General features: G+C 37.5%; 1 protein-coding gene across 1 annotated transcript in view; it reads right to left on the reverse strand.

The window, feature by feature from the left end:
- Positions 1-2211: 2211 nt before the first annotated feature.
- The window catches only part of KIAA0825 (KIAA0825 ortholog), a 416094-nt gene continuing 405938 nt past the window's right edge, over positions 2212-12367 (reverse strand). The window contains 1 exon segment of the mRNA XM_070465821.1: positions 2212-5351. Coding sequence (XP_070321922.1) covers positions 5234-5351 — 118 coding nt within the window. The 3' untranslated portion in view covers positions 2212-5233.

Raw genomic sequence — 12367 nt, forward strand, 5'->3', positions numbered from 1 at the left:
TTGAAAAGGGTACCTCTTCATTGGAATAGTATTTAATAGGACTGAGTAATTCTTCAGTCTCTTTTTGGCACTTTTATGAACTTTCTCTATCAGTTTACATCTCAAGTCTGAACTGTTTTATTCTTAGTTCTCCACAGTTACTTCTTTAAGCACACATTTTAGTCTGATCTCTTCTTATTCTAATCCTTTATACACTTATGTCTCTTGTGGCTAACATGATTATTCCCAAATGTCCTCATAAATGTATCTACTTCCCAATATTCACTGGGACTTGGTATATTGAATATGGTCCGTAGGCCTTAAGATATATTCCCACATTCTTATAATGAGATTTCCTTACACATACACACACAAACACACACACACACACATGCACACACAGAGTACATAACTATAATCTGAGCTGTGAGTACAATTATGTGATGAGCTGTGTGAGTTCTCCTAATTAATCTCTGAATATAAGGGTGGTCTTGAAGTCTTCCCTCAAACAGAGTTACCTATTCTTAAAAGAAAAGACAAGTCCCTTAAGAGATAGGGACTGATCCCAAGCTAACTCACTGTTTGAATCATTAGACAAGACTTAAAGAACTATTATAACTAAGTTTAATGACTTTAAATATACTCACATTGAACGAACATGCAGGAATTCTCAAGAAACACTTAAAATTTACAATAAGGAACCAAGTGGAAATTCCATTACAAAGCTACAAAAGGATCCCCTCTTCCTGAGTTTGAGTGGGATGAGTGACTTGCTCTTAATCACTAGAATTTGATAAAGGGGATGGAATGTGCATGATTAAATACATGTGATTTTGTAACATACAGTTGTTAACATTCACCTCGCAAGACTGTCTGTTTCTTACTGAGCAAACAAGAGGCCATTTTAGCTAGACTCACACGGCAAGAAACTGAAGCCCTGAGTTGGTAGCCTGCAAGGTAATGAATGTTGTTAACAACAATGTGACTTAGAAGCGGCCTATTACCCAGTTGAACCTCAGATGAGTCCAAGCCCTGGCTGACACCTGCATTGCAGCCTTGTGAGGTCCTGAGCGGAGAATCCAGCTAAACCATGCCCAGACACTTGACACAGAGGCTATAGATGATAAGTGTGTGCTGTTTCAAGCTGCCAAGTTATGATAGTATTGTTCATTCTACAGTAATTACTAATACAAGCCTTTATTCTTATAAGTAGTTATTATGAAATTTTGAGGGGAAAAGGGATTTACAGGGCTTTGGATTCTTTAAATTCTGGAGAAACAAGTGTTTACTGCTCTACTGATGATGCTGTTGTAAACATTTCTCAAAGGCAAAGCAGGTAGTTTTTGTTGTTGTGTGGAATAATCTTTGATACCGAATATACAGGTCTCATAGTTCCCCAATAAAATTTAAAAGCTTTCAGTCATCATGTTAAGAAAGTTCATTAGTAGAGATTCCACTTACAGCTGTGTGTGTGTGTGTGTGTGTGTGTGTGGTAAAAAAGAACATATAATAGTATAAAATAATATAAAGTCTACCATCTTAACCATTTTTAAGTGTATGGTTCAGCAGTATTAAATACAGTCATGTTGTTGTGAAACATGTTCAGAACTTTTTTCATCTTGTAAAACTGAAACTCTATACCTCTTAAAGAACGCCTCTTTTCCCCTCCCTGTAACCCCAAGTAGCCATCATTCTGCTTTCTTTCTATGAATTTGACTATGCTTAGATGCTTCATATAAGTAGAATCACACGGCATTTGTCTTTTTCTGACTATATTATTTCACCAAGCATAGTGTTTTTTTAAATTATGCAATACTTCAAGAATCATGAAAATCATAAAAAAAAAAACATTTTTATAAGACATTTCTGATAAACTACCTGAAGCTCCCTTTGGCTCAGGAATCTGTGAACTGGGGTAATCGGATATTTAGAGTAAACAGATATTAGTAGACAAAACAGCGATTTCTGTTTCCCATTTCTTGGTTGGTAGTTTGATAACATTTTTTTCATAGAGATGAAAATCTAAAATATCTGAAATATACATTATCATCTATACAGGTGACTCTTGAACACAGGGGTTAGGGGTGCCTATCCTGACTGTGTAATGTTCCAATTGACTCTTCATATCCACAGTTCTGAATCTACAGATCAGCCAACTGTATGTTATGTAGCAGTGTGGTATGTATTTAATAAAACATATGCATGTAAGTGAACCTGTACAGTTCAGACCTGTGTTGTTCAAGGGTAAACTTTATTTTATTAAAAATTATTTCATATTGTTTTAACATTGCTAGGCCAATAATAGATAACTCTTTATAATTACGTAAAAATACAGTTAAAACACAGAAGGAATATTTTATAGGAGGATAATATCATTGTAATAAGCATATACAGTTATTAAATACAACTGCATTCCTATTGTTTCCTTATACTAAAATGAATGTGAGAAAAAAAACTGTTTTGGAGTACCACTTTTTATCATAATTTAAGAAACATCAAAGGTAAAGTCAATGATCTGACAAATCAATGACTTGTCAGTTAAATTCCCAATTATAAATTTTATTGTTCACAGCTAGGACATGGAAGCAGCCTACATGTCCACTGACAAATGAATCGATAAAGAAATGGTGGTACATATATACAGTGGAATATTACTCAGCCATTAAAAGAAGTCATTTGAGTCAGTTCTAGTTCTAGAGCCTGTTATACAGAGTGATGTAAGTCAGAAAGAGAAAACAAGTATCATATATTAACACATATATATATGGAATCTAGAAAAATGGTACTGATGAGCCTATTTGCAGGGCAGGAATAGAAATGCAGACAAACATACAGAACAGTCTTGTGGACATAGCAGGGGAAGGAGAGGCTGGGACGAACTAAGAGAGTAGCATTGAAACGTATAATGACCATATGTAAAATACATAGCTAGTGGGAAGGTGCTTTATAACACAGGGAGCTTAAACTGGTGCTCAGTGACAACCTAAAGGGCTGGGAGGGAGGTTTAAAAGGGAGGGGACATATGCATATTTATGGCTGATTCACACTGTATGACAGAAACCGGTACAGTATTGTAAAGTAATTATCCTCCAATTAAAAATTTAAGAAAAAATAAATTTATGGCACTTATAACTACAGTAATTTAATAGAGCCATGCAGACCAGAAATCAAGTGAAAACTCTTATCTCCTTTTACCTCATCTCATTCTCTCCATATTATACATCTTTCCTTTTGAAAGGGAGCCGTATAGAATTTTTTTTAATACAAACTAAATCACTTTCCAGGATTAATACAGAAATGCACAGATTCCATTAAAAATAGTGTTAACAGATGATCTTTAGATATATTAGGCAAAAGAACCCAAATGTGAAATCCTGTAACTTTATAAGATGATTTTACTTAGTTTTTGGATCAGTCTTTTTAACTATTTTAGTGTCTATTCTAATAAAACATAGTTATGCAGCATTAGTACATCCATAAGCTGAAGGAATAAAAGTCAACTGTTGCCTTATGTTGGTTGTTATAGTAACTGTTAATAGGTAAGACTATACAGAAAGTCTAATTCTCACAAAAGTTTCTTACCAGTTTTTAAATGGTCTTCAATATAATTTTAAGAAATTACTTCAACCATGTCTTAAAACACTTGGTTTATGATTATACTGGCCAACCAAAGTAAAATTATTTGAAAAAAAAATGTGTTATTTGGCAAGCAACTGACTACATGGCCAATCATGTGTTTTTATGTAAGGAAACAATGCAAGAGATTTTCTAAGGTGGCCTCTGCCAAGCTTCAGTCTTTGGAAAATGCTCAAGTACCTTCCTTTGGAAATCAGGTAGCCTATTTATAAAAATCACAGAATGTGAGGGCCTGAAGAACCTGAGAACCTCGGAAACTATGATGTGTAATGTCATATGGTCTAAAATAATTCGTGATATAGAGCTTCTCCCAGATGTCCTATAGATTGCTCAACAGTCTAATTGTCTTTGCTGTCTTCCCACAATGACAGCCATTTAAGCAATTGTGTTTATTAACTGTCCACTAGATGAATAACTCTATAGCAGACATTTGGGGTGACTACTGTTATAAAGGGAGTCTTCAAATTACATCGTAAAGTCTTCGATGTCTTTTTAATCTAATATCAGGCACTGATTGGAAGGATATAGTAAATACAACTATACTTGGCATAGAAAGCACTAGAACATATTCCATTTTTTGTGTGTCTGTGCATGTGTGTGTGCATCAATGTAATGGAAATAAGAGAAGTAACAGAAACTATGAAATTACAGATAATGAACTGCTAGAGTGAGTTTTGAACATGACTTTGGGAGAAAGAAGATTTCTTGCTGAGAAATATGACAGGTGTGTGGCTCAGATGACAGGCAGTTCCTTGAACTTAGCGCCTCTGGGTATAGGTTCTGAAAGCATATGATTAGAAGTTTGAATGTGATGCTTGAAAAATCACTATGGACACGTAGATTGTTGCTATTTAGTCACTAAGTTGTGTCTGATTCTGCGAACCCATCAACAGTAGCCTGCCAGGCTCCTTGGCCTACGGGGTTTTCCAGGCAAGAATACTGGAGTGGGCTGCCATTTCCTTCTCCAGGGTATCTTCCCGACCCAGGGATCTAACCAGCAACTCCTACATTGGCAGGTGGATTCTGTACCACTGAGCCGCCAATGAAGCCCGCCATAAGCATAGATATTACTGAAGTTATACTTCAAGAGAATGCTTTTTGTGGCTCTGATTAAACTAAATTGGATGAGGAAGAAGCGATGGGAAAAAGACTGGTACAGTGGTGATATTAAAGGCAGTCAAGATCTGGACTTGGGTTATGGCTATAAAATTAATTTGAACTTTTCATATGACCCTCCCGGGGCCAAGTGATTCCAACTTAACATTCAAATGTTGCATTTAAAAATCCTTAGGGAAAAGATTTCCAAACATTTTGCCTGTTGTCATAGATACTTGAAGACTGAAGGAAAAAAGAAAGTAATTCAAAGGGAACACGAGATGGCAGCAGTTATATCATATTAAGAGAAAGACTGAGGAAAGAAAAAACATTTGAAATTATTTTTAAAATGAACAATATAAAGCATTTTATTCTTTATGTGCTGTATTCCTTTTCAGTTCAGCGATTACTCATGGTTTTCATGCTTCACAGCACTTCAGAGGTTCATTCTGACCAGAGTAGAAAGCCTACTCCATTACATGTGATCATTTCCTAAAATAAAGCTGTTGCTGTTTTCTGCAGATTACTGTTCCTCTGTCTTATCTGAGGCAGAAGAGTCCTGGATGGTGCACATAAGTTTTAGATGTTCCAGCATTGCTTTTTCTTCCTCTTCTAGTTTCTCATCCTTCCTCATTTCCCACCTAAAAGAAAAATCACATCTTAGCATTTTTGTAACTTCCAAACTACAGTCAACACTCATGTAATTCAGGACTTGAGCACGTGCAGTCACTGGTTTATGGAGTGCTTCTCCTTCTTTATTCTTTTACTCACTGTCTCTTACAGTTCACAAGCACTGCGTCGGCAGAGGAGCAGAGTCCAACCAACACTCCAGGGGCAAGTTTCTAAGTATAGCTCTAAGTGAGTTTTCTATATTTCTAGATTTAAAAACTGTATGGCTTCCCAGGATATGCGTGCATATAAATACAATCTAGAATTAGATTTGCAATTAATAAGACAATATTTTTCATAGTGTTTTTCCTTCACTGATCAACGTATCAGTGGCTTTAAATTGCAGAGAAGTTCACCAGGAAGATGTTAGCCACAAGAAGAAGACCACACTGCAATGGATATACCTTAAAGGCAGGTCTATCTTTTCCTAGAAGTAAGATCAGATTTGAAATAATCAATTTAAATTACCCAAGTAAAGCACCAAATTGTTAGCAAGGTTCCATAGAGCATTTGCTAAAAAAAAAAAAAAAAAAAGACTAAAGACTCTCTAATTCTGGGTAATTGTGAGATGCAGAGGAAAATGTTAGAATATGGAACTATATATGTATGTAATCCTGCAAAGTACATATCACAGTAACCCAAGTGTAGTCAATCATTTCTTTCTTATATATGCCACTGTTCAGGATTGGCCATGGCATACTTAACCCAGCATACAACAAGGACTCATCTGTGTATATTTCCTTTCTCTTTTCCTCACTCCTGTTTCATCAACCATGATGTGCTGTCACAGAAGGATTCTAAAACCAATGTTAATACATCCTAAAAGACCCTCTGCTAGAAGGGTTTTAAACGGATAGGATTCTAGTAACAGACAAGAAGCTGTTCACTGAATGTCCTCCAGAAGCCCTCTATTCTATTCTCATCAGAATTCCTGGATAATAAACAGCCTGTCATACAAGAGGAAAGGATAAAAATTTGGGGTGAGATTGTTCTGATTTGTTTGAGTAGTGAAAAGAAAGCAGAGGCATTGCATTTTCCATAGGAACCTGCTTGCACACAGGTTTCCTTGTTGGAGTGTTGGGTTCACTATGCCTGGCCAGTCCTAGGATGTGATATATATGTGTACTTGGGTTTACTTTACATTGCTTCTTCATCCTCTGTCTGGAACTCTCCTCATCTCCTAGCCCTAACCTTGCCTGGACCCCATACCAACTTAGTTTTTCTGTCTGTTCCCATATGGTCAGAGTGACGTCATGGATCATATAGGTTTTAATAGCAGCTTGAAAGATAAGAGATTTTTCACCACCATGCTATTCAGAGTCATGCGACAAGGGGCAGTACTCCTGAGCTCACTACTTTGAGATTTAAAATTTAGCATATAAGGTGCTAAAGTATACTTTGAGTATCCTTTAAGGTATAAGTATACCATATACTGCTTTCATGCAATTTTGAAGATTAAAAACTGTCATTACCCATTTTATATACGTGAACTTGGGCATCATTAATTTTCAAATTGAGTTGAACTCCTTCCAAGCAGGAAAATATTAACAGAAATTACTGACATAGCACAAACGTATCAATCTTTAAATCCTTAGGACAAAATGTTGCCATCCCCATTCTATAGAGGAGAAAACAGGCACAGAATATTAATGTCACTTGACCAACTATCTTTGGATTGAAATCAGGGATTCATGTTCTGGAGTCTGGGCTTGTAAATGCAACATTTACCGTGTTTTAAAAACCATTCTACAAGTATCATTCCAGTTCCAGTTCCAGTTCAGTCGCTCAGTCGTGTCCGACTCTTTGCGACCCCATGAATCGCAGCAACGCCAGGCCTCCCTGTCCATCATCAACTCCCAGATTCTACCCAAACCCATGTCCATCGAGTTGGTGATGCCATCCAGCCATCTCATCTTCTGTCGTCCCCTTCTCCTCCTGCCCCCAATCCCTCCTAGCCTCAGGGTCTTTTCCAATGAGTCAACTCTTCGCATGAGATGGCCAAAGTATTGGAGTTTCAGCTTCAACATCAGTCCTTCCAATGAACACCCAGGATTGATTTCCTTTAAGATGGACTGGTTGGATCTTCTTGCAGTCCAAGGGACTCTCAAGAGTCTTCTCCAACACCACAGTTCAAAACCATCAATTCTTCAGTGCTCAGGTTTCTTCACCATCCAACTCTCACATCCATACATGACTACTGGAAAAACCATAGCCTTGACTAGATGGACTTTTGTTGGCAAAGTAATGTCTCTGCTTTTAAATATGCTATCTAGGTTGATCAAGAGAGTTCCAGAAAAACATCTATTTCTGCTTTATTGACTATGCCAAAGCCTTTGACCGTGTGGATCACAATAAACTGTGGAAAATTCTTTAAGAGATGGGAATACCAGACCATCTGACCTGCCTCTTGAGAAATCTGTATGCAGGTCAGGAAGCAACAGTTAGAACTGGACATGGAGCAACAGACTGGTTCCAAATAGGAAAAGGAGTACATCAAGGCCGGATATTGTCACCCTGCTTATTTAACTTACACACAGAGTACATCATGAGAAATGCTGGGCTGGAAGAAGCACAAGCTGAAATCAAGATTGCTGGGAGAAACATCAATAACCTCAGATATGCAGACAACACCACCCTTATGGCAGAAAGTGAAGAGGAGCTAAAGAGCCTCTTGATGAAAGTGAAAGAGGAGAGTGAAAAAGTTGGCTTAAAGCTCAACATTCAGAAAACTAAGATCATGGCATCTGGTCCTATCACGTAAAAATAGTTTGAAAACTTTATTCCCTGAAAAATGTTACTGGAATTGGGCTAGATATTTAAAAAAAGAACTTTCTGAAATTCATATATAGTATAGATATTCAAAAAAATCCAAACATAAAAAATTAGATTTGTCTTTTCCCCCCCATGTAACGTGCTAATATTGTATGGAGTGAATTATGAATGTCAACAGAACAAAATATATAATGTACACATAAATACTTTGATCATTATCTCTAGTTGTGAAAAATGAAAGTATAATCTCTGCTTCATTAAAAAAATTTGTATAACTAATATAATTTAAATGAATTGTATATATAATAGATTCCAAGATAAGGATTTTTGAAACTTATTGACAATTATAGATACATCACAGCATAATTGAGCTGTTAGCAATTAATGATATTAGGTAGAGTTATTTACCTACCACAACCTTCTTATATTTGCTTTGTGCTAATGAAGAAATCTGACTCATAAGAAAATGAGAAATTATTAATGTGACCAAGATAGGAGGAAAGTACTATTAGAACTATATTTTTCCTTAATAATTTTATTTATATAGAATTAAAATAATAGGGCCTCAAAGTGTATGTTTATTTTCATGAGCATTATTATATTTCACATTTATATGTTCTTAAGAATTTATATATAATTCTTAGTTTAAGGCTTTGTTAACATAGTGCAAAAACAAGTCAGTTCTGTCAAAAAACTATTGGAAGAAAAAATAATCTATCAATTTATTAAACATAATTAACTGGGAAATTTGTTCCCTTGGTGTCTCAGTGGTAAAGAATGAGTCTGACCCTGCAGGAGGCTCAGAAGACGTGGGTTGGATCTCTGGGTCAGGAAGATCTCCTCTAGGAGGGAATGGCAATCCACTCCAGTATTCTTGCCTGGGAAATCCCATGGACAGAGAAGCCTGGTGGGCTACAGTCCATGGGGTCGCAAAGCATTGGACACGACTGAGCACTCAGCATAGTTTGTTCCCTAGTTTCCTCTATTATATTTAGAATTTTTAGTGAGAGCCTGTCTGTACAGACAAAAAAAAGAAAAAGTTGGAACCAGTGTAGTCTAGTTCTCTTTAAAAAGCATTATGAAGTGATAATGTTTCTGTTTTTCCCATCTTTGGTAGACCGCTCTCCTTCACATTTGGTAAATTCCCTACCTGCGTACCTTGGAAAAAGATCTGCAATCTTAGACAATGATGAGCAGCAAAATCCCATGAGGCCTCACTGATCTGTACCATAATCTTAACCATCTTCTGGAATATGCCTCATCTATAAGGTTCCTTGGTTGAGTAGATGTGGGAACTTGACTCTATTTGATTAGGGGGTCCTTTTTCGTCCAAACACAACAGGGAACCTAAAACCTGGGCTGAAATACTCTAAACAGAACTAACAGTCATAACCTTGCTCACTAGTACTACTTGAATTGACTTGGGGGTTCTCAGTTTTGGTGGGGCTAATTGGATTTACACAAACATTGAGATCTGGACCAGAGATACCTGGATGCTCCTCTGCATGTTATGTGAAGGGTAGTTAATACTAAAAGGCTCTTACATGTACCAGACCATGGGCCAAGAGCTTTCTAATTCTACTCATCTCGATGAGCCATAATAGACTTGGGATCTCTTAACTGAGACCTTGAGAGGTGTAAAATAAGAACAGTCACAGATCAGTGAGTAACGGTTCCAGTGATCAGTTTGGTAGAATCTTATTTGGGGTCCTTTGTGGATAGCTGTGTGTCAGAACCAATCAGGACTGCCAAGCTGAGGAGTACTTAAGCATAAGGTATGTCCTTGGTAGTGGAGTCCTGACCAGAAGCAAGTCTGGGGTGGGGATGGTGCTTACTGCAGGAAACAGCAACCAAATCTGGAGTGTGAGAAGTTCTCTGAAGCATTTACTATGCCTTGTACTAGTAAAAAAAAAAAAGATCTAAATTCTGTGATCTCAGAAGTGTCCTGATTAAAAAGCACACACTCTGGAATCACTCTGCCTTTGGGTTGAATCCATACCGTTCATATACTATAGCTGAATCACCTCGGGCAAGTTTCTTACCCGCTTCTGTGCCTCAGGGTTCTCATCTGTACAATGTGGACCAAATAGTTCGACAGGAGCAGAGCTCTGCTCATCTGTGTGTGTTGCCTATGACTGATTTCACTCCACAATGTTGGAGTTTAGTGATGGTGAATGAGGCTGACTGAGACCAACATTCTACTAAGCTTAAATGATCTGCTATTTGGACTTTTATGGAGAATGTTGCCGAATAAAGTTCTAGAATGGTGGTGCTAACTGGGGTGATACTATCTCCCTATGGGGAAATGTGGAGAGCCTTTTGGTTGACACTGTCTAGAGAGTGACTCTGGGAACCAGGGAATGGAGACTGTAGACACCTTTAATATACAGCAAGCCTAAACAATTGAGAGTTATCCTCCTGAAATGTCAATAGCATGCTTGTTGAGAAACATGTGCTCCAGAGTGTCCAAAATAATGTTGAAGGATCCCTAATTAATTTGTGATTGTAACTGATATGCAGTTTATAGTGTTTCACTGCTTAGAGTACTATTTGCTGAAGAATAGAGGTTTTGAAGCCAGGTGGCTGGATTTGAATCCCTTATAAGCTGTGTGACCACAGGCAAGCCAGATAAAGTGTGCTTCAGTTTCCCGAGCAGTAAAATGGGAATAACAACAGTGCCTGCTTCATAGCGTTGCCGTCAGAATGAAATGACTAAGTCTACATAAAACACACAAAATAGTAAACAGCTCATAGCAAACACTCAATAAATGTTAACTGTTAGCAGCATCATTATTATTTGGCTTATTGGTTAAAGTTGCAAATAGCAAAAATCCTGACTGGTGGTTTAAAGAAATAGGTGTTTATTTTTCTTGTATAATGAGAAATCCAGAGGTAGGTGACTACTGGCAAAGGCTAAGTAGCTTGACAGCAGCAGGGCTGATGTCTCTGTTTTCTTGCCCTTCACCTCATGGCTCCAACATGGTTGCTGTGGCTCCAGGATCATGTCCTTGTTTTGAGGCAGGAAAAGCAGGAAGGGGCTAGTGCTGCACCTGACCCACTAGGTTTCATTTCCTGGATTCTTCCCAGAATAGTCATACTGTCTAGGTTTGAATCCAGATCCTGCCTGTTACTGGCTGTGTGATATTGGGCAAGTTTCTTACCATCTCTGTTGTCTCATTTTTCAAAATAGGGGATACGAATGGCATGCATCTTAAGGCATTATTGTAAGTAGTAGGTGAGTTATGAATTAACATGTTGCTATTATTTTATTATTTTATGAGACTGCTTGTTGTCAAGTGGCTTCCCAAGAGCTCCTACCTTGATGGTCCTTCTCCTGCCCTGTGCCCTTCACATGATTTTATCTGATAAATTCCCTTTTTAATAAATACGTGGGTAGGATGAAGTTGCTACATATTACACTGGTTTTTTACTCAGTATTCAGTTGTACACTTCTGTGATCATGTTGTCGTTGCCTCTTGTCTTTGGTGAAGAAGACATTTCTTGCCCGTTCCCTCTGTTCAGCCTAGCATGGCCAAGGCTGCTTTTGTTTTCCTATAATCCCTTTGTTGTATTTTTCAAGTACAATGTCTAACGATGGCGTTCGATCATATTATTGGCATTTCTCCTGAAACACCAATAAAACACTTGGGTATAAAAATGTAACTTGAAATAAGCTGCCTGATTTAATGTTATTATTAAACATTATGTGGCCCTTTATATTTACAAAGTGCTTTACAATTATTTATTAGCTCATTGTACTGTTAAACAACATTAACCATCTGGTCGAATGAATGATTTCAAATTGTCCTACCAGCTGGTATCTGAGGGATGGAAAGTGAAGTCGTGTTGGACTTTATTCTCCTCAAACAACCCTTTCAGTCCTTCTTCTCTGTTGCAGCATGGTGCAGACTGGCTTCAAAGGGAGGTGCAAACCAAAGGGGAAACTAAGTCTCTGTTCTCTCCTTCCCTGCTGGCCTGTAAGTGTGGGTTTCCTTCGGGATTCAGCCCTAGACTATTTTCTCTTCTCTCTCGGAAAACCCCACAGCTACTCCCACATATTCAGCTGCTGTCTCCACATCTGTAATTCACGTGTCTCCCAAATAGTAATTTAGTGTCTTTAAATTTTATTTTTGTCCTAAACTCTCTAAATTAAACTTCTTGATGGTTATTTCCATTCCCATTCCAATTATATTCATCATTCATGTATTTTTTCATA

Source organism: Odocoileus virginianus, chromosome 3 (genome assembly GCF_023699985.2).
Source record: "Odocoileus virginianus isolate 20LAN1187 ecotype Illinois chromosome 3, Ovbor_1.2, whole genome shotgun sequence".
NCBI lineage: Eukaryota > Metazoa > Chordata > Mammalia > Artiodactyla > Cervidae > Odocoileus > Odocoileus virginianus.